The sequence below is a fragment of the Triticum urartu genome, chromosome 7, assembly GCF_003073215.2.
Source record: "Triticum urartu cultivar G1812 chromosome 7, Tu2.1, whole genome shotgun sequence".
NCBI lineage: Eukaryota > Viridiplantae > Streptophyta > Magnoliopsida > Poales > Poaceae > Triticum > Triticum urartu.
In genome coordinates this window covers 133,168,590-133,195,420 of record NC_053028.1, presented here as the reverse complement: position 1 = coordinate 133,195,420, position 26,831 = coordinate 133,168,590, and the positions used below count along the sequence as shown (strand labels likewise).

General features: G+C 43.9%; 1 protein-coding gene across 1 annotated transcript; it reads right to left on the bottom strand.

The window, feature by feature from the left end:
* Positions 1–15,172: 15,172 nt before the first annotated feature.
* LOC125520958 (GEM-like protein 1) lies at positions 15,173–18,976 on the bottom strand. The gene is made up of 4 exons (XM_048685996.1): positions 18,548–18,976; positions 18,360–18,461; positions 15,905–16,176; positions 15,173–15,619 (listed from the first exon to the last, which is right to left on the bottom strand). Exons 1-4 carry the CDS (start codon positions 18,876–18,878, stop codon positions 15,431–15,433), a joined length of 894 nt encoding a protein of 297 aa, XP_048541953.1. The 5' UTR covers positions 18,879–18,976; the 3' UTR covers positions 15,173–15,430.
* Positions 18,977–26,831: the final 7,855 nt, after the last annotated feature.

Sequence of the window (26,831 nt, the reverse complement as noted above, 5' to 3'; positions counted from 1 at the left end):
TTCAGACTCCGAAAAGGAATAGGTATGTGGTACGGTAAGTAAACCGACTCCAAAACAGTTTTTAAGGAAATATTTCTACGTTTTGGAATATTTAGAAAAATAGAAAAAAAATAAGCAACAGTTTGGAAAGGACACGAGGGTGGAGGGCGCGCCCTACCCCCCTGGGCGCGCCCCCCTACCTCGTGGGCACCTCGTGTGCTCTCCGGACTCCGTTTTTTTACAGGACACGTATTTTGGTCGGTGAAAATTCATTATATAACCTCCCGGGGGTTTTGACTCCCGTATCACGCAAAACCCTCTTGTTTTTGTTTCGAGCTGTTTTCTGTCAGGGTTGTCAAGGCCAGGCACTATGTCGTCTCCCTCCTCCTCCAACCATGAGGGCAGCGATGCTTGGCTAATGAAGATAGAGCTGAAGAGAGAAGAACCTATGGAGATCAACAAGGATGAAGGGATCAAGAAGGCCATGGAGGACCAAGTTCTAGAAACATAAGACACCCTTCAACTGGATCACAATCTTCTTACCCCAACAGAAATCGACGCCTTCAAGATGATTGAGTTGGCTCGTATACAAAATAAGTATCTCACACGTGAAAATATTTTGTTGAAGGATCATATCATCGCACTCAAGGGCATTATCCGCAAGCTAGAAGACCTCCTACGCTCGATGTGCGACTATCCATCATCAACAACTCCACCTTCTTCACCAACAAGAGATACATAATCACCTGGGTATGGGCACTCCACTTGGCAACTGCCAAGCTTGGGGGAGTGCCCCGGTATCGTATCACCATCACGTTTATCTTTACCGTTTTTCTTAGTTCGATCCTTTTGGTAATATTTTGATCTAGTAGAATAAAAGTTCTTAGTATGATCTAGTCATGAGTTTTGCTTTATTATCCTTCTATGTAATCGAGTCCTTGAGCTATATAATAAAGATTAGTGTTGAGTCAAGGGCTTGCTTATTTTTGCCATGATCCCAAATAAAAGAAAAAAAGAGAAAGAAATAAAAAGAAACAAAGAGATCATGTGAGTCTTATGGAGAGTAATGAGCTCACATAGAAAGAGTATGATGAATAAAAGTTATTGAGGGTTGACAAACATAGTTTTGGTCATCGTTGCAATTAATAGGAAGTAATAAAGAAAGAGAGGTCTTCACATATAAATATACTATCTTGTACATCTTTTATGATTGTGAGCACTCATTAAAATATGACATGCTAAAGAGTTTACATTGGACAAGGAAGACAACATAATGGGTTATGTTTTCTTACACCTGAGATAAATTATATTGTCTTGGATCCTCCAACATGTTGAGCTTGCCATTCTCCCTCATGCTAGCCAAATTCATTGCACCAAGTAGAGATACTACTTGTGCTTCCAAATACCCTTAAACCAGTTTTGCCATGAGAGTCCACCATACCTACCTATGGATTGAGTAAGAACCATCAAGTAAGTTGTCATCGGTGCAAGCAATAAAAATTGCTCTCTAAATATGTATGATTGATTGGTGTGGTGGAAATAAGCTTGCATGCCTGCAGGTCGACTCTAGAGGATCCCCGGGTACCGAGCTCGAATTCGCCCTATAGTGAGTCGTATTACAATTCACTGGCCGTCGTTTTACAACGTCGTGACTGGGATTTTGTGCATTTACCCACAAAAGCGCATGACAACCTCTGCTTCCCTCTGCGAAGGCCTATCTTTTACTTTTATCTACTACATTTCATAAGAGTCATGGTGATCTTCACCCTTCCTTTTTACATTTTATCCTTTGGCAAGCACAATATGTTGGAAAGATCCTGGTATATATGGCTAATTGGATGTGGGTTTTCATGAACTATTACTGTTGACATTACCCTTGAGGTAAAACGTTGGGAGGCAAAAACTATAAGCCCCTATATTTCTCTGTGTACGATTAAAACCCCATACCCATAAGTATTGTGTGAGTGTCAGCAATTGTGAAAGATTATATGATAGTTGAGTATGTCGACTTGCTGAAAAGCTCTTATACATTGACTCCTTCCTATGTTATGATAAATTGTGATTGCTTCAATGACTAAGATTATAGTTTGTTAGTTTTTAATGAAGTTTACGATTCATACTTGATATTGTGATTGAATTATTACTCTAGCATAAGAAATCATATGACAAGAATTATATAAGTTGTTGTTCTAAGAATGATCATGATGCCCTCATGTCCGTATTTTATTTTTATCGACACCTTCTCTAAACATGTGGACATATTTTTCGATTTCGGCTTTTCGCTTGAGGACAAGCGAGGTCTAAGCTTGGGGGAGTTGATATGTCCATTTTGCATCATGCTTTTATATCAATATTTATTGCATTATGGGCTGTTATTACACATTATGTCACAATACTTATGCATATTCTCTCTTATTTTACAAGGTTTACATAAAGAGAGAGAATGCCGGCAGTTGGGATTCTGGCTGGAAAAGGAGCAAATATTAGAGACCTATTCTGCACAGCTCCAAAAGTCCTGAAACTTCACGGATAATGTTTTCCAAATATATAAAAAACATTGAGCGCAAGAACTTCACCAGGGGGCACACCCTGCCCATGAGGGTGGGGGGCGCGCCCCCTACCTTGTGGGCCCCCTGGTGGCCCTACGGTGACCATCTTCTGCTATATGGACTCTTTCGATGGGAAAAAATCATAAGCCATCTTCTTGGACGAAACTCCGCCGCCACGAGGCGGAACCTTGGCGGAACCAATCTAGGGTTCTGGCAGGGCTGTTCTGCCGGGGAAACTTCCCTCTCGCAGAGGGAAATCATCGCCATCGTCATCACCAACGCTCCTCACATCGGGAGAGGGCAATCTCCATCAACATCTTCATCAGCACCATCTCATCTCAAAACCCTAGTTCATCTCTTGTATCCAATTCTTGTCTCCAAGTCCGGGATTGGTGCTAGTAGGTTGCTAGTAGTGTTAATTACTCCTTGTAGCTGATGCTAGTTAGTTTAATTGGTGGAAGATCATATGTTCAGATCCTATATGCATATTAATACCCCTCTGATTATGAACATGTTTATGCTTTGTGAGTAGTTACTTTTGTTCCTGAGGACATGGGAGAAGTCTTGCTATTAGTAGTCATGTGAATTTGGTATTCGTTTGATATTTTGATGAGATGTATGTTGTCTCTCCCCTAGTGGTGTTATGTGAACGTCGACTACATGACACTTCACCATTGTTTGGGCCTAGAGGAAGGCATTAGGAAGTAATAAGTAGATGATGGGTTGCTAGAGTGACAGAAGCTTAAACCCTAGTTTATGTTTTGCTTCGTAAGGGGCTGATTTGGATCCATATGTTTCATGCTATGGTTAGGTTTACCTTAATACTTTTGTTGTATTTGCAGATGCTTGCAATAGAGGTTAATCATAAGTGGGATGTTTGTCCATGTAAGGGAAGCACCCAAGCACCGGTCCACCCACATACCAAATTATCAAAGTACCGAATGCGAATCATATGAGCGTGATGAAAACTAGCTTGACGATATTCCCATGTGTCCTCGAGAGCGCTTTACATCATATAAGAGTTTGTCCAGGCTTGTCCTTTGCTGCAAAAAGGATTGGGCCACCTTGCTGCACCTTATTTACTTTTTTTACTTGTTGCTCGTTACAATTATCTTATCACAAAATTATCTGTTACCACTTATTTCAGTACTTGCAGAGAATACCTTGCTGGAAACCGCTTATCATTTCCTTCTGCTCCTCGTTGGGTTCGACACTCTTACTTATCAAAAGGACTACGATAGATCCCCTATACTTGTGGGTCATCAAACCTATTCATAGGGGTTGGCACACGTTTTCGTCTTGACTCTCCGGTAGAAACTTTGGGGCACTCTTTGAGGTTCTATGTGTTGGTTGAATAGATGAATCTGAGATTGTGTGACGCATATCGTATAAACATACCCACGGATACTTGAGGTGACATTGGAGTATCTAGGTGACATTAGGGTTTTGGTTGATTTGTGTCTTAAGGTGTTATTCTAGTATGAACTCTAGGGCTGTTTGTGACACTTATAGGAATAGCCCAACGGATTGATTGGAAAGAATAACTTTGAGGTGGTTTCGTACCCTACCATAATCTCTTCGTATGTTCTCCGCTATTAGTGACTTTGGTGTGACTCTTTGTTGCATGTTGAGGGATAGTTATGTGATCCAATTATGTTATTATTGTTGAGAGAACTTGCACTAGTGAAAGTATGAACCCTAGGCCTTGTTTCAACGCATTGCAATACCGTTTGTGCTCACTTTTATCATTAGTTACACTGCTGTTTTTATATTTTCAGATTACAAAAACCTATATCTACTATCCATATACCACTTGTATCACCATCTCTTCGCCGAACTAATGCACCTATACAATTTACCATTGTATTAGGTGTGTTGGGCACACAAGAGACTCTTTGTTATTTGGTTGCAGGGTTGCTTGAGAGAGACCATCTTCATCCTACGCCTCCTACGGATTGATAAACCTTAGGTCATCCACTTAAGGGAAATTTGCTACTATCCTACAACCTCTGCACTTGGAGGCCCAACAACGTCTACAAGAAGAAGGTTGTGTAGTAGACATCAGAGGCACGCGATGGAGAAGGACGGCGGGTGACGGTGTCCTGGACTAGGGGGTACTCACCACGTCGTCTCCCGATCTATTAGATTGGGCCGAGGACCCCTGTGGCCGTATACTCGTGGGCCAGTTCGGACAACTGCCGCATACAAGGAAGATTCCACAAGACTTGGCGATCAAGACAAGGACTTCTCCCCACCGGCGTATTCGGCTAGGACTCTTGTTAACCTAGGCCTCTGGTGCATTATATAAACCAGGGCCAGGCTAGTCGATAGATCAGATATACACATCAACAATCATACCATAGGCTAGCTTCTAGGATTTAGCCTCCTTGATCTCGTGGTAGATCAACTCTTGTACTATCCATATCATCAATATTAATCAAGCAGGACGTAAGGTTTTACCTCCATCAAGAGGGCCCGAACCTGGGTAAAACATCGTATTCCCTGCCTCCTGTTACCATTCGGCCTAGACGCACAGTTCGGGACCCCCTACCCGAGATCCGCCGGTTTTGACACCGACATTGGTGCTTTCATTGAGAATTCCGCTGTGTGATCAACAAAAGGATCGATGGCTCGCCTGCAGATCAACTGCGACTTCGGCATCTTCGTTACCAGCTCGACTGGTCACCTTGGTTCGACCAAGAATTGCGCCCCGTGTTCGGATCACCATGTCCGGACGAGGGCCTTCATCAAACATCAACTCCGATCTCTATCAAGATCACGGAGGAATCATCTATGGAGCTCGGGGGCTCAACGCCAACATTGCCCTCAAGTGACCGTGCTGTTTTTTTGGACAGCGAACTCGTATCTGCCACCACCTCCACCTCGAGTATCGCTTTGACGATCGCTTTGTTGGAATTGTGCGGAATTGAGTCTACAACAACCCTGGGAAATTTCGTCGAGTTCCGATGGAGGAATCTCTGGCAATCCACGATATACCGGAGCCCTGTCAAATCTAGACGGGAATTTGGATGAGTTTAGGGCGTGGTGTCCAGCTTCTAGCTCGGACGTCCTTTGGAAGACCCAACCGTTGATCGGCTGCGGAATTCCTATATCTACCACCTCTCAAAATTTCGGCTCGATCTGACCGTCCAAACTCCGGGAACCTTCCGATTAGTGCATCACTTTTCGGATCTATTTTCTGCGCGAAAACGAATCCGACCCGAGTTCATCTTTTTTATGAACAGGATTTCGGACATCCCTTTTGAAGGAAGTTTTGTATGGGGTATTGTGTTTTGTTCCCGAACACATCCCACTAACTGTAAGATCTTTTGAACATGATCTTCAACATCATGCTGGTGTCAAACCTGTCCGGCAATATTACTCCATGGCTGCCGACCTACGCTAGACACGGCGTCACTTTGTTGAGCCGAGCTCAACTTCTTCGGATCATCATCTCGGCAAGCCGAACAAGAGCCCGGCATCGCGAAGGATAAATCATCACCAACATCGCCGCCCCATGGATTACACGGAGCGGGCATACCGGCATCGCCGCACGGTCGCTTCATCAAGCCGGCATCGACCACGTCACGACCTGCATCGACAAGGCCGCACTATTGCTTCTTCAAGATGGTGTCCATCACGCCGACCTACTTCGACTCATCGGCTGACATCGAGGCTTCGACATCTCGGCTGGACCGGGGGCTTCGCCGTCTCTTCATCAACCTACTCCGGACACTTCGGCGTCACTAGCCGACCAGCTCCGTCATGTTAGCTGGGCCGAGGGCTTTGCCTCGGCGAGTCAACCTTTACCAGCATTGCCATGCCGTCGTTTTATCGCCCATCAGGCAATGGGTGTGCGGAGCGGGTCCCAATTTTAGGAATCACCTTCCTTCGGATTGCTACAACAAATAAACCAGGTGCTATTAATCCCAGTATTTTTTGCTTGTTTGGGTTCATTTTTCCCAAGGAATTATTACTATGGTTTGTCCTTCATATGTACACAGGTCTATCAAATGGTGGCTGCATTAACGACAGTCGCATGGTGGTTCGGTCAGTTTCCGTACATAGTCCGGCGAACGCCGCACTCGGAGCTCGGACCGACCTGCGAATTCAGGCTTTGCCACGCCTTTACCGCATCACGCCGACGCCCTGCATCGACTTGACTTCGGCATCAGGCCATATTTCTCTTATTACTCACTTTGCATAAATTATTTATTATGCAACGATTTTTTTTTAATTATCATTATTACTATTATCTCCGGTTTGCACTATTTTTTGTGCACAGGAAAATGATCTGAGGACTTCGGCGTCACTCTGCCGGTCTGCATTGATCGTGCTATGTCACCACTTCAGCGTGTCAAGCTCTCCGCTCCGCCACCTCGGGACCGGCTTGAGGGATGGAACCTTGCCCCGCATCAAGCTCGGACCGCGTCATCAATACCGAACACATTAACCAGCTAAGTCGCTTTCATGCTCAAAGCTTTAATTTCTAATTTGTGTTCGGTTCGACCAAGCATTATACTTTTTTGAAAAAAAAGTTGCTTGTAAAAAATTTTCCTTGTCCAGACTTTGTTTGTGACGCATAAATTCAAATACCCCGTTCACTTGGGGGCTTCCTTTATGAAGCTTTTCCTGTTGCATATGATTATACTTGTACGGCTTCGTTCCTTGTTCGTGTATTACGCCATAATATGCACCACATTGACTTAAGCGATTTGCAAGCTGGGTTGCCTCGCTCCTGTGTTTACCCCTACGTTCCCGATTGTTCGGCTAGGGAGTAAAGGGAGCACCTCTGCGATTGTCACGATCGGGTCACCCGAGCTGGACCTCAGACTGGGTGAAGCCGAAAGCTAGCGCTCTTATAGTTATTCAATGATGGTCGGCACACAACGGAACTCATGAGTACAAAAAATCTATTGCACAAGTCTCGTAATAACAATGAGAACCGAAGAAAGGTATCGGTGGGGGTACTATTTTCTTTGAAGATGCTTCTTACACTTCACGGTAATATAGCATAAGTTCCCTGAGTGCACTTTGTCTGTTACAGCCTTATGTCCTGATTGCCTGGTTATTGGAAACACCGTCGATATTCTCGACCGATGGAGTACATAACACTTTTCGGTCCTTGACCGAAGAGGGAGAAGCTGACGGTCAGTTAAGACGCGTTTAAAGTTCGGTTGAACATAGATATGATATAAGTACTTTGGTACATGCAATCATTCTTCTACCCAAGTCACTTGGGGGCTCTTAAGTTTATTTGAGCCATTTTATAATAAGTGTTCTTCTTCTTAGTCGTTGCAAAGTTTTATTATTATTTATCACTCCTTTTTTCGACACGAGTGTGCGGTCACTAGCCGGGGAGCCTAATTTCTCTCTCAAAGCCGCTAGAGTTTAGTTTGCTAAACTGGCCTGATGAGAAGTACTCCGCCCTCGGGATAGGAGGTTGAAGCCATAGGCTGACCCGCTCGAAGTCTTGAGATAGGATGTATCATGTTAAAGCACGACAGAAGCACTTCTTTTTTCTAAGACCAACTTTCGGATTGGCACCGAACACTTGATATTGTTCGAACGTCATGTTTTTACTGACGTTTCTTGGTTTTCCAAGCTTTTTGGCACTTTTAAACTATTTGTGCTTTTCCAGCATTAGTCTCGCAGTGCACCGCCGGACACCTTTAGGGATTCGGCAAAACATTCTCAGATATTGCTATATATGCATCGGTTTCGAATTGTGTCTTCGGTCAATAGTTGGGTTGCCCGGCTCCTGCACTTGCTTCCTACGTTCCGTTTTGTTCGGCTAGGCATGCAAAGGGAGAACCACTGCGATTGTGCTTCCAGCTCACATGGTTAAGCACCTTAGTGGAGAAAGCCGAAAACTGACTGTCACAATAAGCGTAAACTGGTCAGCGATCCGATGACTATGACGGGCCATTCATAACATTGGCCGAAGTGTTTACGGCTTGACCTCGACTGTCGCCAAACACTACCGGGGGCTATTAACTGGCCTCCCAAACTAAATCCTCAATATTTTGCTCTTACATTCGAGCTGAGGTTTCATGATCATGCTTATCATGACAACCCAAAGAAAGGAACTGATAGCGGGACTATTTTCTTTGGAATACATTTCTTCTGTTAAACAGTAATATAACATATCTCTCTGCGTACCTTTGTTTATAAAACCGTGTGGCCAGATTGCCTTTTTGTCGTAAATCTTTGCCATCATAAAGGCTTTATAAAGTAGGACAAACACTCCTCAGCTACTGGCCGAGGAGGTGGAAGCCGATGGCCGGTCAACAAAGTTTTGTACAATGCGGATCCGAGCATTAATGACGTAAAGTACTTGGATACATAGAGTCATTACACATAATTTATGATTTTACTATGGATATTGATCCTTAATTCGGCAACCCGTGCCCGCATTAAGGCTCGGGGGCTACTGGGCTTCGGGCTTATTATTTACAAATATTAAAGGGGCACATCGATCCCCTGATCTGGTGTTGCCACCCGACCAGTGTCTCGGGGGCTACAGCATTTCTTGTCCAATGCAGAAAATTTTATGTGCAATATAGTTTCCGAGGAGATTTTGATCCTCAGGTTGGTCGGCCGCACCCAACCTGAGTCTTGAGGACTGAGCACGCCGCTTTTGTGTCCCGAAGTATTCTGCCGAGCTAGGACTTGATCCTCAGGCCGATTTTGCAAATCAACCTGAGTCTCAGCGGCTACTGGGATCAGTGGTCTTATGTCATCCTTCATGTGCATCTCGGGTTTTAGACCGATACACACCTTGAGGGCTACTGGCTATATATCTCGGCAGAGAATAAATTGCACCAATAAAAAATATTGACAAAAAATCGGCCCATAGTCGGGGTGGTGCACCACCTCGGAAGCAGTCCGGCATAAAGCTCGGGCGCTAGTGGCTGGCTCCATAGAGGGCATTTCCGGCATTAAGCTCGGCTAAACTCCTTCAACTTTTTTGAACCAAGGTGATATGACACCTCAGATATAGTCCGGCATTGGAGCCTGGACATAGTCCGGCGTTGGAGCTCGGATATATTTCGGCGTTGGAGCTCGGATATACAGTCCGGCGTTGGAGATCGGATACATAGTCCGGCGTTGGAGCTCGGATACATTCCGGCGCTAGAGCTGGGAAGCGGTCCGGCGTTGGTGCTCGGCTGCAAAAGATACCTCGAATGCAGTCCGGCGTTGGAGCTCGGACGCAAGAGGACCCTGCCTCCCGGGAACAACTTCAAACCCGAGGTGTGGCATAAAAATAAACAAGGCATTGATAAAGGCCGGAAACTTAAAGGGGCTCCTCGGATACCCGACGTGTAAACTCGTCGAATGCATTTCGGCGATCCTCAAGATCGAAGATAAAGAAGATTTGTTGAACCAGTTTTCAAGACCGGCAACCGAAGACGAAGAATAGTTCGGAAGAATCGAGGAGCGTCCCTAACTTGAAGACCGGTTCAGGGGGCTACTGACGGTGTCCTGGACTAGGGGGTACTCACCACGTCGTCTCCCGATCTATTAGATTGGGCCGAGGACCCCTGTGGCCGTAAACTCATGGGCCAGTTCGGATAACTGTCGCATACAAGGAAGATTCCACAAGACTTGGCGATCAAGACAAGGACTTCTCCCCACCGGCGTATTCGGCTAGGACTCTTGTTAACCTAGGCCTCTGGTGCATTATATAAACCAGGGCCAGGCTAGTCGATAGATCAGATATACACATCAACAATCATACCATAGGCTAGCTTCTAGGGTTTAGCCTCCTTGATCTCGTGGTAGATCAACTCTTGTACTACCCATATCATCAATATTAATCAAGCAGGACGTAGGGTTTTACCTCCATCAAGAGGGCCCGAACCTGGGTAAAACATCGTGTTCCCTGCCTCCTGTTACCATCCGGCCTAGACGCATAGTTCGGGACCCCCTACTCGAGATCCGCCGGTTTTGACACCGACAGCGGGGACATGCGAGCTCGCGGCTGCCAGCGAGCTTGGCGAGGCGAAGGCGGCGAGGTGGGGCGTGGTGGCCATGGAGGCGAGGACGAGGCCGAAGACACGGGGCCGCATCGGATCTGTCGGAGATGACCACGAACAGAGCAGAGCGGCGACGGGAGCTGCAGGGCGCCGGCGGCGGGTGTGGGTGGCAACGCCATGGGAGCGAGGAGGAGGTCGGGCACTGGCGCGCGATGGGGACGATGGTTGTGGGTGGCGGCGGCGCACAGGGGAAGATGGGGATCGAGAGGAGAGGAGGGAGCTGGGTGCGAGGGGGACACAGGGCAAGGAAAGAGCGACAACAGTGTCACGAGGGGGAGGCTGTTGTGCGCGGCCAATGCTCAAGGAGCTCCTCTCTTCGGGCGCTCGGTGACAGGGGGTCTCGCTCCTCTCTCTCTCTCTCTCTCTCTCTGGGTGGCGGTGAAAGGGAGAGGACGAGAGGGAGAGGGTGAGGGGATCGGGAGGATGAGACAGGGGAGGCTGGCGGCGCTGCAAGGAGGATGAGGGAGCGAGCGATCGAGCGTGGGGGGCTAGGGTTAGGAAGGGTTTAGGTGGGCCGGCCTGCTAGGAGGCCCAAGTGGCCAGAGGCCTGGCTGCAAGGTTGTGCTCTCTCTCTCCCTCATATTTCTCATTTTCTGTTTAAAAAATAACCAGAAGTGACAAGAAAAGATCAGGGGGGTAAGGAGAAGAGTATGGAGTATATAAGATTATCCCTGGGATCCTGGGTTTCTGAGATATTTGAATAAAATGCTTTGGCAAAATTTTTTAGAGGTAGAAAAATAACCCAAGTTTGAATTAATTCAAACTTGATGCATTTTTTAACCCAACCAAAACAATTCAGAAATAGATGAGATTTGGCAGAGAGGTAAGTGGCATGGTTCAATAATTATAGGAAAAGAATGAATATTTTTATGTGACAGAAAAATGCCACTTGCAATGAATGGGCAAATTGAAAGAAAGAAGCTAGTGATTGGGTTTCAATTAGATGAGGGATTTGGTGGCAAGAGAAAGATGCAAGTGTGTTTTGGTTGAATCCATAAGAATGGAATATTTATTATAGCTCCCTAATAATATTGGGAGTATATGTTCTAAAGAGAAATCACCATTGTGAATATCCCTCGATTTAAATGGACCGAAAATCCATACGATTTATTTAGTTGAGTTGCAAAAAAAATAATGATATGATACATGATGACATGATGCAATGCACAAACAAACAAATCACATGATGAAACTCGGAATAGTTGGAAGTCTTCTGGAGCGTCGGTCTTGGGGCGTCACATGGCAAGTCCGCTCTTGACTCGCAATTAGGGTCGTATTTGTCCCAGCTATAAGTTCATTCTCGACTCACAACTAGTATCGTAGTTTTTTTGTATTTTTCTAAGTTGCAAGTCCATTGACTCGCAACTGGGCTCATAGTTTGTTTTGATCCCAGTTGCAAGTACACCCTCAGCTCGCAAATTGTACCGAATTTTTGTTATCGCCTAAGTTTGCAAGTGCGCCCTCGGCTTACAAGTAGCACCACCCTTTTTTTGTTCTAATCTCCTAGCTGCTAGTCCACCCTCTACTTGCAATGGGAACATTTTTTAGCTTTTTTGTAGCCTTAGTACAAGCTCACCCTCGTTTTTGCGAGTAGTTCATACTTATTTTTCTTCGCCCAATTGCAAGTCCACCACCGACTTGCCATTGGGCTCAAAGTTTTTTTTCCGCAACTACAAGTTCACATCAACCTGTAACTGGCGTGAACGACCAATTTTTATGCGAGATACAATTCCATCTTCACCACGCAAAATGTGAGCCCCGACAATGACAGTTACTTATCCACCTTTTTTGTCTCTTTTTAGCTGCTCAACATTGTTTATTTTTTCTTTCTTGGGCCTACCCATTTTTCAAATGTCCCAATTGCAACCCCATCTTTGACCCATTTTGGTTTTTGAAAGATATGCAACAGAGTCGGAGGGACCCAAGTTTTCATGTTTTTTTTTTGAGAAAACACCACAATTTATATGATTTTTGGTTCCCAAAGCATTGAGCTAGTTCCCCACCTTTCTTCGAAATCTCATAGTTGCATACAAATGAGATACACCATTTTGAGTCTTATCCTTTTGTATATAAGGCTAGTTTCTTCACGAATTTGAAAAATATTCTGGAAATTTAAAAAATGTGTGTTTTCTAAAAATGTGTTCACCACTTAAAAAAATGTTCACATTTAAAAAAATCTAGATTTTTTTTAGTTTTCGAACATTGCCCTGATTTCTCATTTTTAGTTGCAACCCCATCTTTCACATTTTTTTTACGTTCAAATAGAACAGTGGTATTGCCATCGGGGTGGGTGTAGCTCCCGCACTGACCAAAAAGCATGGTGTTGTAGCACTCTGTAATAAACAATATTTTTTTAACACAATACAGACGCAAGCGCTCATATACACGCGCATACACTCATTTCTATGAACGTACACACACTACCCCTATGAGCACCTTTGAAAGACTGAGCCGACATATAATCTTGAAATTTACGAACCAGAACTTGAATGCTGATGGGCTGGGGATACCATAGTCCCTCTAACCATCCAACCACAGGTTGGTTCGTCTGTAATGAACAATGTTGTTGCCCTCTAGCACGGGGTGGATCAAGTGCGCATGCCACAATATATATTTTCTGGGGATTTTTGCACTGTTCGTTGTCAGTTTGACACTGGGCCGGCATAGTGGAAGAAGCTCCCACCGTTCTGGCTGGCTGCCGTGGGTGAAAAAAACAAAAACAGCAACAAAACAAAACAAAACAAAACAAAACGAACAATAGAATGATGGGGCTGTATTTTATTTGCTAATATGGGATGATGTTATAATTAGATGTGAGGTATTATCTCACATCTAGATGTGACATAGTCGGGCCCATTTGCAAATCGTTGGCGTAACTGATTCATGGGTCATTCCTCAATTTAAAAGTTTTTTAAAGGAATTAAAACCTTAAGTTGGAGAGAGAGGAGAAGTAGAAAAAGGAAGAGCGAATGTGGTTCGAGATGAACCGGGTACAACATGACAGACTGTCTGGTCATGTCCAGACACCTCTACTCCATTCCCTCTAGATACATAGATTGTGACACAGCTTCGGTGCCTTAAAGGCACCTGCCTTTGGGTCATTGACATGTGGGCCAGCCACCTGTTGGACCCATATGTTATAGACACACAGGTAGGTGTCTTAAGACACCGAAGTATCATCCCATAGATTGGGTTTGAGAACATAACAGAACAAACAAACCGATGGATTAAGGGGAAACTACATGGATGAACCGTGGACATATGAACCCAGTTCAGAAAACTCACTTTTAAATGTTAAAAAAATTAAGGAAAAAATCACGCATACATCTTCATATTCTATGTGCGCGTAGAAAGTTTCAGGGAAAACTACTTTTTTCCTAGACCGCTAGCTTTCAAGCTTTTTTTGTGTCTAGCTGGCTTCGACCGATGCTGGACCGTTGCCCGTCTCGCCCGCCATGGGCTGCCGCACTCTGGTGCATCCTGTGCGACCAAGAGGACGAGACCATGCGCCATCTCCTCGTCGGTTGCGTCGTCTTCCGCTCCGTCTGGCATGCCATATTTCACTGGTGCCAACTCACCGTCCAGCCTCCCGACGGTACGGTCGATCTCTTCTAGTGGTGGTCCTCGACTCTTCATGCATCCTGACGAGCCATCGCAAAGGATTAGGATCCCTTATTGCTCTCATTGCTTGGATGATTTGGAAGCAGCGCAACGCCTGCATCTTCGATGGTCTGACACTAACCCATACCCACCTGTTGCACACTATACAGGAGGAAGCTAGAGGCCTTTGAATTGTATAAATATGATTTTTCATGAATTTTGTGTTTTTCAAAAACTGGCCTCCATGAAGGCCGAGCTCCAAAAGGCATTTTCGCTTAGCAACATCATATATGTAACCTCATCCCCCTGTACCTGGGGCGGAGCAACTCACTCTATCGATGCTCACCAGCACCCTCGTAAGCGTCTTCTAGTGTATGTATGCTCTATGACGGTTGCTACCATGTATTTTCATTCACTCCTCTATCAACAAAATGATACGCATCCTGCGTATCCGTGAAAGAAAACTATTTTTTCTTTGGCCTGTGCAAAAAAGACGCTATTTAAAAGCACTAAAATTCATCTTTTTTCGGAGGCAAAACAAGAGATTTTTTCACGAAACTTTGTACTACGCACACATATTGCAAAGATGTATGCATGGAAATTTGTTTCAATATTTTTGACATTTTAAAACAGGTTTAAAACACATTTTTTAACAGGTTCATATGTACGTCCCAACTCAGGATTTGAGGGTCTTCATTGGAGGTAGTATGTTTTTTGTTTGAACAGTGTTCGGACTGTCCAACCGGAGATGGTCTTATGTGCTTGGAGAATCTTCTGCGTGCTGCATGAACCAAAAGCTTTTTTTAGGGACATGAACCAAAAGCTTCATCCAACTATCCCGGATCTCCCAAAAGAAAGAAAAGACACCAACTACCCGAGTTGCAAATTTCCTTCAGAATTGTCATCTTAGCTCAGTTCAGCCCAAGCATGCCCTGACCTGGGTGCGTACCAGAGTACCAGTAAACACCCTACACTGTCACAGTTAAAAATTGATAACAGAAGGCATTTAAAATGGACAGCTCCGATGTTTTTCCCATATATGTCATCATCATTACAACACGGGGTACGCAATGAACAAGAACAAACACTTCAAACACGTATACAAGCTCGTGAGTGTACCGAACCGAAAGCTCCAAGGGGCACAGCATGAAGGATATGTCTTAAACAGGAGACGCTCAGAGCGGAAGACATCGGGTGGAGAACCGGCGATACCCCTGGGGATGTTACAGGCTGAAGTAACTGAAACTTCCCTCTGATATCTACCTATGGTTGCAACTCACGAGCACCGTCAAGGGCTTCTTGCAGGCTGGACACGGCCTTGTCGTACATCAGGAAACCCATGAACCAGAACTCATGCCCTTCAACCGAGACAACCTGAATGTACTTTTCTGCAGGATTTACTTTGCTCACTGAAGGATTGGCTGTTCTTAGCTGATGAAGAGGAATGACCACCTGTTTTTTTTTTGGAAAGGAGAACAGCAATTTAGTACCAAGGATATGCATTAAACATATAACAATTAAGATATAAACTGGATGGAGCTAGCAATGTGTGAAACAAGCATCATCGCTGAAGTGCCCACTTTTTCCTTCTATTTTCCTTAACACATAAAAATTCAAAGATCACTAACTACCATTACCTCTGAACCAATAACACTTTTACCATTCATACGATAAACACTACATGAAATACAAAATACAGACCTAGACAGATGTTACGAAGAAGTGAATAACCCGTACCTTGTAGTAACTCCATTCTGTTTTATTTCCCGCCTTGTAAGAAAGAGGATTGTCACTGCAGAATGCAATTTTAGCTGTAGAAATGTACATAACTCCCATGACAGGACCAGCAGATGTTGATAGATAGCACGCGTAGGACATTTTCAGCTGCTCATCCGGCAGAATCTCGAACGTCTGTTTAAATATTTTTTCATAGCCACCTTCCGCTAAGACCTTTGTTCCTTGAGCAAGCCGTCCCATAGCAGCCTCAGTAAAACTAGGCCCTGTCTTGACTGTTTGAGAGAAAAAGGTTGTACTATCAGACATACAGCATACCATGTTAACAGCGAGTGTAGAAGGTATTAATTACTCCCTCTGTAAAGATATATAAGAGCGTTTAGATCACTAGATCTAGATCTAAACGCTCTTATATTTCTTTGCGCAGGGAGTATTAAACTCATCATATCAACTGTAGTTCTGCCAGTCCAACACATGCGTATATTCCTTGGTGAATACAAGATCATGCAGAACATTGGATTGGACATGTTACAGAAGGCAAGAGATGAAGAGAGATTCTTAACTTAGTATCTACACAGTACCAAAACTTTGTCATTCTATATGTCAAGTTAACGATCTCAAAAAACTTCATTAGGAGGTTATTCAAGATGCAATGATTGTGGGATCCTCATCTTCAGTTGGAAGCATAATCAAACATAGAATATACTGTGGCTGATGCGACAAATGTGCACCCAACTGTATGAAGTCTTGAATCTTCTGTTTGAAATATATTCATGTAGAGAAAGTTTGCTATTTCCATAACAAATGGGCATTTAAAATGTATCACTGATTCTCTGGACTGGAGCTAGATGATTACCCCTAAGCCCCTAACTGGAAGGTTATTACCTAAAGGTAAGTGCAGATCTGATGTTATTGTCCACATGTCACAGATTCTCATTAAGTAATCTCTATTTGTCCAAAGGAACCCGTGCTAATTGCGTATAACAACAAGCTACACATGCAGATGCTGATTTGTATAGGTGAATCGAGTAGTTGATCTCTAGTAAGTTAGCGCTGCTCTTCGTAAACTGGATAAATAGGAGAAACGTCCAATCACTAGTTTTTCCTCTGCATAAATGACTAAGCATACTACATACTGGAAATTCATTATGGTTATTGAATTATTCAAAAGATTAAGAAGGCCACCAGTACAGCTACAAGTTTCACTTTCTCCCTTCTTATTAGTCTGCTGGTACAAAATAAATTAACATGCAAAATCTATTGCTGGCTCTACAGAGCTAGGTGTTTAACCCTAAGCCCCTCAAGAAGGTTGGCATCTAAAAGGTGGGAGCAAATCTAATGTTAATATGGCATGTTTCTCCTTAAGTGGTTTCCATTCTTCCCAAGGAATGTGTGCTGATTTACAGGAAGGACAACCTATATGCATATGCTCATTTGAAATGAAGAATTCATTGGTTAAATCTCTTATACTTAATGCCGATGCGACTATTCCATCAGTAGAAACATCACAAAGTTCAGACATGTGAGGGAACTTGATATAAAGAAGAAACACGCAAAAAATAGCTTTACATGAACAATTAAGTATGCTATCTCCATAAGTATGAAACGATTAATTATTCTATATACTGGAAATTTTATATGGATATTAACTACTCCTAGGAAACAAACACTGAACTATCTGAGAACTCTGATTAAGTACGCTGCGACTATATGCATATGCTTGTTTGAAACGATTAAGTATGCTATATACTGGAAATTTTCTATGGATTATTCCTAGGAAACAAATACTGAACTATCTGAGAACTCTGATGAAGTTTGTCAGCAGAATTTATAAGTTTTGGGGAAATTGGTCACAAGCACGTGCGGCATGTAAAACTACACCCAATAGGGCTCCTTTGATACAAAGGAAATGCATAGGATTTTTACAGGATTTGGATCCTTAGGATTTTTTCCTGTGATGGTCGTTTGATTTGTAGGATTGAAATCCTTAGGATTTTTTCCATAGGATTCATTTATACTACATTTTGGAGGAAACTTTTCATCCACTCAAACTTTGTAGAATTCCTTTGCTTTTCTTGTGCTATCAAACACTTCTCCAAATCCCATAGGATACAAGAGGACAGGACACTGTATTCCTACATTTTTCCTATTCCTGCGTTTTGAGAATCCTGAGAATCAAAGAGGCCCTTAGGTACTTTCTTTTCTCATGACAAAGATACTCATCCTTCTCCACCAGCTATTCCAATCCCCACAACTACGCGAAGGAATCTCCTGGGGTTTTACTTTACAACTTTATATTCGGTACTCATCATTTCTTCCATCCTTAAAAAGCTACGAAAAGCCTAGAACCTTGGCCCATGGCACCCAGCCCCGCCCCTCAAGAAATGAATCTCACAAACAAACGAAGAACAAAGTAAAGTATATTCCCTAAGGAAACGTAGGGGGGGTGAGATCTCACAGTGCTGCCACGTGTCGCGGCTGAGGCTCTCGACCATGCTGGTGGTCTCCGCCATGGACTTCCCCCACCTCGACAGCGTGTCCTTCATCGCCTCCACCGCGCCTGCGGCACACCGACACCGAAAACGGGGATCAGGACCGAGAAGTGCTAAACCGAGCGTGGCGGAGGCCGGATCAGCGGGTGGTTACCCTTGGAGGAGGAGGCGGCGGGCCCGCGGGAGACGTACTGGCTGGACTCCGCGGCGGCGGCGGCCGGCACGTAGGTGGGCGACTCGGACGTGAGCTTCTCGCTCCACGTGACGGTCTTGGGATGCTGCTGCGGCTGCAGCTGCACCGGCGCCAGGGCGGGCGCGGACGAGGGCGGATCAGCCGCCTCGGGGGCCGGGGCCGGGTCCGGCGCCGGTGCGGGAGCGGGAGGAGAGGAAGGATCAGGGGTAGACAGCGGGTGCTGGACCTCGGATTGGGGAGCGGCGGTGGGGGAGCCGACGGGCGGCTGCATCTCGGCGGCGGCCGGCTGCATCTGGAGGGTTCTCTTCGGGGGTCTCTCGGGCTTCTTCTGGCAAGCGAGGGGGGAGGGGAAGGGGGAGAGGGAGGAAATGCGTTGCGCGTCTGGGTGCGGCTTCGAGGTGTGGGGAGGTTGGGCAGTAGTGGTGTGGGGGTCAAACCTGTCCGGTTTTCCCTTGTGGGGAAGTGGCAGGACGCACGCACGCGACTCCGCCGCGGTGCTGTGCCGCTGCAACGGGCAAACTGCGGGGCTGTGTTCCTTCCCAAACCTTAGGTCTCTTCGTAGGATAGGATTATCATACGAATAGAAATTTTATAAAAAATGAGATGACATGTATCTTAAATTATATAAGTATGAATAGAAAATGAGATGTCATTTGTTTGACATCAAAAGAATTTTTTCATTGAGTCTAGACTCATTTTTACTTTTCTATGAAATGTGGAGGATAGGAACCAATCCTATGTAGGAATAGAAATCTATTTCTAGAAACCAAAGGGATATAAAGGAAAAAATCCTATAAAAATCATATTTTCTAAAATTTCTATGAAATTCCTCGAAATCAAAGGAGGTCTTAGGATTTTGTTAGAATTTTCCAAATAATAACGCTCACACGTGTGACATGTTTACACATCGTTCATACGCTTTGATCCATGTCGATTCTGTTTTGTACGAATCCTAAAGAAATCTGTTAGAATCTGAGTGCTACATGGGTGTCATCGTGTATGTAGGTGTTGGAGATTTTGTCCACACGTCCCGCAGCACGCAGTTTGCCAGCTGCGCTGTGTGGGTGAACTAGTTTCTGCCCACGCAGCCATCACCTAGTTCACGCGCATGTGGGCGAACTGCTGTTCGCCCACATGACACTCGTACGTTGTTGGATGGCAATTGTAGTTGCGCGTACGTGGCAACTGGTAAACACACATGGCAACTATGATTCGTTGCTAGACGGCAACTGCAGTTGCTCGTACGTGGTAACCAGATAAACACACATGACAACTGTAATTGGTTGAACCACACGTGGCAACTAGATAAACATATATGACAACTATTGTTTGACCATATGTGGCAAGTAGTTAATCACATACGGCAACTACCATAAAATAGACATGGCAACTATAATTAACCAAAACACAGAGAGTTGTCATGCTTTTACAGCTATATTGTCATCTCGGATAACTACATCTGTCATCCCGGATGGCAACTAAATCGTCATCCCGCGGGGTACCTAACGTAGCTGCGCCAGGACGTGTGGGCATATTTGCTTCGTGCCACACGTGCGCGATGGGAATGAGTAGTACTTGTTGGGCGTGTGGCATGAAGTAGCTGCGCCCACACGTGTGAGCAATTCTAATGTTCGCCCCACACAGCCCATGTGGGCTGCCTCCTGCTCATGCCACACACGGTGTGGATGGATGTCTAGTATGCCACACGTGTTGGCGTTATCAGGGCCCTAGAATTTTCTCAAACATTAGGATGCGTTTAGTTACTTGCACAAGTCTTGATCAGGCCCGTTAGATATAAATTTGACTCGTTTGGTTGTTTGCTTTCATTGTTTGGCACGCATCGCATGGACCTTAAATCAGCGCTCAGTTAGGCCTAACGGGAACGGCTGAATCGACTGTTTTCTCCTTGCCAGGCTCGCGACATGCAGAGGAGAGGCATGCCGCGCCGTGCTGATGTGAGGAGGGGATGGCGCGAGCTCTTGCATGGAAAAAGCTACGGCAGGAATTGGGTCACCTCCTGCCTAATTGGACACCCTATTTAGCCTCGTCGGTTAACCGCCAATTTCCCTTGCGCGCTCTCCATCCCGGGCGATTTCGTCGACAACCGATAGGTAAGCGGGCTATCTTCTCCGACGACTTCCGCGTCAACAGCCTGCTCCCCGCTGGCTATAAGTTCTGTCAACCCTTCCCCCCTCGTCATAGCTTTTATCTGTGAGCATCTGCTAGGGATAGATCTATGAGCACTAGTAGCATTACAGAGTGTCGATCTGTGACCATGTAACGTTGTGGTAGATACTGGTGATGGATTGCTAGAACAGTTGGGTTTGGTAGTCCGATTTCATGATGTTTTTTTATTTCGGCTCTGATGATACTATCGTAGATCTGGTTATGTCGTGTAAGTTTGAGCATGTGTAGTGTGGTAGGATGCTAGTATGGTTGATATGTAGCTGTGGTGGTCGAGTTTATATGCTTGGAACTCATTGGTAGCACTCTTGTATGTCTGTGGTATGAATTGTGCTTTGAACTTGGCCAGTGATGATCATACCACATCCACACATGGACATATATGATCTATGTATAGTGTTGTGTCACACTAGTACTGATCCTAACCATTATAGGACATGAGCACCCAAGACTTTAGTCAAGCCATTGTTCTATTGGATCAGTGCATGTTGTCCTATGACAAGGACTTCCAACCTGAGGAGGTGCCTCGGGATTCAAAGGTGTTCGAGGTGCCTGTTCAGCCAACATTTGTGATGGCCATGCCTAATGCTGCAACTATTGCCGCACATAAGGCAACCGTCAAGGCTGGAAAGGAGGTCTCTAGGAGGGGTAACACAATGAAGTGGTAAAATTTCTTGTCCACCTTCCTGCTTAACAAGATGTGTGAGATCATATCCAGTGGGGTGAGGACTGACAAGGGTTTCAAGGAGGTGCACCTGAAAAATTTTGCAAAGCGGATCTTCAATTTATGTGGCCAAGAGGTGACCTCAACCCAGGTGTTCAACCACCTCAAGAAGTGGAGAGCCAAGTGTATCCAATGACCAAGCTGAGAGACCTCAGCGGCACACAATGGGATCAGGACACCTTAACGATTTTGTTGGAGTCTGAGCACTACCAAGGCCACACCATGGTTAGATCAAATATACCACTTTATGCACTAGTTTACCATATTGATCGTGACCATCACAACTAACATCACTAACAATGCTTTGTTTCTGTGTTAGGACCACCCTAACAATGATGAGTTCCTCAACACTCCCATCAGAACTATACGCAGATGCAACAGATCTTCTTGTATGGGATACAAGCAAGCATGTCATGGGCTCTGGCCAATCGCTCGGTTCGCTTATGCTCGAGTAGCCAGACACCTGGGAGTCAGACACCATCAACGTTGATGTTCCTGAAAAGGCTGGTGATCATGTTCCTGTGCTCGATAGGAAAAGGAAGAGGGATGGGTTGACCAAGGAGGAGCTAACCATGATGGAAATATGCCCTAGAGGCAATAATAAAATGGTTATTATTATATTTCCTAAATCATGATAAAGGTTTATTATTCATGCTAGAATTGTATTGACCGGAAACTTAATTACATGTGTGGATACATAAACAAATACAATCCCTAGTAAGCCTCTACTAGACTAGTTCCTTGATCAAAGATGGTTAAGGTTTCCTAACCATAGATATGAGTTGTCATTTGATAACGGGATCAAATCATTAGGAGAATGATGTGATGGACAAGACCCATCCGTTAGCTTAGCATATGATCGTTCAATTTATTGCTAGTGCTTTCTTAATGTTAAATACATGTTCCTTCGACCATGAGATCATGCAACCCCCAGAGACCGGAGGAATGCCTTGTGTGCTATCAAACGTCACAACGTAACTGGGTGATCATAAAGATGCTCTAAAGGTATCTCCGAAGGTGTCTGTTGAGTTGGCGTGGATCGAGATTGGGATTTGTCACTCCGTGTATCGGAGAGGTATCTCTAGGCCCTCTCGGTAATACACATCACAAGAAGCTTGCAAGCGAAGTGACTAAGGAGTTAGTTGTAAGATGATGTATTACGGAATAAGTAAAGAGACTTGCCGGTAATGATATTGAACTAGGTATAGAGATTCTGATGATCGAATCTCGGGCAAGTAACATACCGACAGACAAAGGGAATCATGTATGTTGTCATAAAGGTTCAACCGATAAAAGATCTGTGTGGAATATGTAGGAATCAATATGGGCATCCAGGTCCCGCTATTAGTTATTGACCGGAGAGGTGTCTCGGTCATGACTACATAATTTCCGAACCCGCAGGGTCGCACGCTTAACGTTCACTGACGCTAGAGTAGTATTGGGATATCCGATGAGTGATACGTCCATTTTGCATCATGCTTTTATGTCGATATTTATTGCATCATGGGCTGTTATTACACATTATGTCACAATAATTATGCCTATTCTCTCTTATTTTACAAGGTTTACATGAAGAGGGAGAATGTTGGCAGCTGGAATTCTGGCTGGAAAATGAGCAAATATTAGAGACCTATTCTGCACAACTCCAAAAGTCCTAAAACTTCATAGAAGTCAGTTTTAGAATATATATAAAATATTCGGTGAAGGAAGCACCAGAGGGGGGGCCACCCACCATCCACGAGGGTGGGGGCGCGCCCCCTGCCTCGTGGGCCCCCTGGCAGGCCTCCGGTGCCCATCTTTGGCTATATGAAGTCTTTCGCCCTGGAAAAAATCATAAGCAAGCTCATGGGACGAAACTCCGCCGCCACAAGGCGAAACCTTGGCGGAACCAATCTAGGGCTCTTGCCGGAGAAACATCACTCTGGGAGGGGGAAATCATCACCATCATCATCACCATCGATCCTCTCATCGGGAGGGGGTCAATCTCCATCAACATCTTCACCAGCACCATCTCATCTCAAACCCTAGTTCATCTCTTGTATCCAATCTTTGTCTCAAAATCTCAGATTGGTACATGTGGGTTGCTAGTAATGTTGATTACTCCTTGTAGTTGATGCTAGTTGGTTTACTTGGTGGAAGATCATATGTTCAGATCCTTTATGCATATTAATACCCCTCTGATTATGAACATGAATATGATTTGTGAGTAGTTGCGTTTGTTCCTGAGGACATGGGAGAAGGCTTGCTATAAGTAGTCATGTGAATTTGGTATTCGTTCGATATTTTGATGAGATGTATGTTGTCTCTCCTCTAGTGGTGTCACGTGAACGTCGACTACATGACACTTCACCATTGTTTGGGCCTAGAGGAAGGCATTGGGAAGTAATAAGTAGATGATGGGTTGCTAGAGTGATAGAAGCTTAAACCCTAGTTTATGCGTTGCTTCGTAAGGGGCTGATTTGGATCCATATGTTTCATGCTATGGTTAGGTTTACCTTAATACTTCTTTTGTAGTTGCAGATGCTTGCAAGAGGGGTTAATCATAAGTGGGATGCTTCTCCAAGTAAGGTTAGTACCCAAGCACTGGTCCACCCACATATCAAATTATCAAAGTAATGAACGCGAATCATATGAACGTGATGAAAACTAGCTTGACGATAATTCTCATGTGTCCTCAGGAGCGTTTTCCTTTATATAAGAGTTTTTCCAGGCTTGTCCTTTGCTACAAAAAGGATTGGGCCATCTTGCTGCACCTTATTTACTTTTATTACTTGTTACCCATTACAAATTACCTTATCACAAAACTATCTGTTACCGATAATTTAAGTGCTTGCAGAGAATACCTTACTGGAAACTGCTTATCATTTCCTTCTGCTTCTCATTGGGTTCGACACTCTTACTTATCGAAAGGACTACGATAGATCCCCTATACTTGTGGGTCATCAAGACACTTTTCTGGCGCCGTTGCTGGAGAGTGAAGAGCCTTTGGTAGGTGGAATTTGGAGATGGAACATTGCATCCCGACTTGCACTTAATCTATGTGGATGAAGTTTGTGGATTATTTAAGCTTGCAGGTATGCCCGAGGATGTTATCAAGAAGAAGGTCTTCCCTTTATCTTTGAATGGAAAGGCATTGACATGGTTTAGGCTATGTGATGATATGGGATCATGGAAATACAACCGATTGAAATTGGAATTTCATCAGAAGTTTTATCCTATGCATCTGGTTCATCGTGATCGTAATAATATATATAATCTTTGGCCTCGCGAAGAAGAAAGCATTGCTCAAGCTTGGGGGAGGCTTAAGTCAATGTTATATTCATGCCCCAATCATGAGCTCTCAAGAGAAATTATTATTCAAATTTTTTATGCTCGGCTTTCTCTCAATACTCGCTCCATGCTCGATACTTCTTGTACTGGTTCTTTTATGATGAAGACTATTGAATTCAAATGGGTTTTACTGGAAAGAATTAAATGCAACTCTTAAGATTGGGATCTCGACAAAGGTAAGGAGTCAGGTATAATCCCTAAGTTTGATTGTGTTAAATCTTTTATGGATACCGATGCTTTTCGTGAATTTAGCACTAAATGTGGACTTGACTCTGAGATAGGAGCTTCTTTTTGTGAATCCTTTGCTACTCATGTTGATCTCCCTAAGGAGAAGTGGCTTAAATATCATCCTCCCATTGAAGTAAAAGTAGTTTAACCTATTAAAGTTGAAGAAAAGAGTATCACTTATAATGTTGATCCTATTGTTCCTACTGCTTATATTGAGAAACTACCTTTCCCTACTAGAGTAAAGGATCATGCTAAAGCTTCAACTGTGGTTCGTAAGAGTAATACTAGAACACCTACACCCTCTGAGCAAATTAAAGTTGAACCTAGTATTGATATGGTTAAAGATCTCTTGGCCGATAATATTGATGGGCATGTTATTTACTTTTGTGATGAAGCTGCTAGAATTGCTAGACCAGATACTAAAAATAAACATAGACCTGTTGTAGGCATGCCTGTTATTTCTGTTAAAATAGGAGATCATTGCTATCATGGCTTATGTGATGTGGGTGCTAGTGCTAGTGCAATACCTCATTCTTTATATGAAGAAATTATGCATGATATTGCACCAGCTGAGTTAGAAGGTATTGATGTTACAATTAAGCTTGCCAATAGAGATACTATTTCACCGGTTGGGATTGTTAGAGATGTTGAAGTCTTGTGTGGGAAAGTTAAATATCCTGCTGATTTACTTGTTCTTGGTTCCCCACAAGATGACTTTTGTCCCATTATATTTGGTAGACCCTTCTTGAATACTGTTAATGTTAAGATAGACTGCAAAAGGGATATTGTTTCTGTTGGTTTAGGGGACATGTCTCATGATTTCAATTTTGCTAAATTTCGTAGACAACCCAATGATAAAGAATTGCCCAATAAAGATGAAATTATTGGTCTTGCTTCTATTGTTGTGCCTCCTAGTGATCTTTTAGAACAATGTTTGCTAGACCATGAAAATGATATGTTTATGAATGAAAGAAGGGAAATAGATGAAGTATTCTTTAAACAGGGACCTATTTTGAAACACAATTTGCCTGTTGAAATTCTAGGGGATCCTCCTCCACCCAAGGGTGATCCCGTGTTTGAGCTTAAGCCATTGCCTAATACTCTTAAATATGTTTATCTTGATGAAAAGAAGATATATCATGTTATTATTAGTGCTAACCTTTCAGAGCAGGAAGAAGAGAAATTATTGAAAACTCTGAAGAAGCACCGTGCTGCTATTGGATATACTCTTGATGATCTTAAGGGCATTAGTCCCACTCTATGACAACACAAAATAAAATTGGAAAAAGATGCTAAACCGGTTGTTGATCACCAACGACGGTTAAATCCTAAGATGAAACAAGTGGTAAGAAAAGAAATACTAAAGCTTCTGGAGGCAGGTATAATTTATCCCATTGCTGATAGTCAGTGGGTAAGTCATGTCCATTGTGTCCCTAAGAAGGGAGGTATTACTGTTGTTCCTAATGATAAAGATGAATTGATCCCACAAAGAATTGTTACAGGTTATAGAATGGTAATTGACTTCAGTAAATTAAATAAAGCTACTAAAAGGATCATTATCCTTTACCTTTTATTGATCAAATGCTAGAAAGATTATCTAAACATACACATTTTTTCTTTCTAGATGGTTATTCTGGTTTCTCTCAAATACCCGTGTCGAAAGAGGATCAGGAAAAGACCACTTTTACTTGCCCTTTCGGTACCTTTGCTTATAGACGTATGCCTTTTGGTTTATTTAATGCACCTGCTACCTTTCAAAGATGTGTGACTGCTATATTC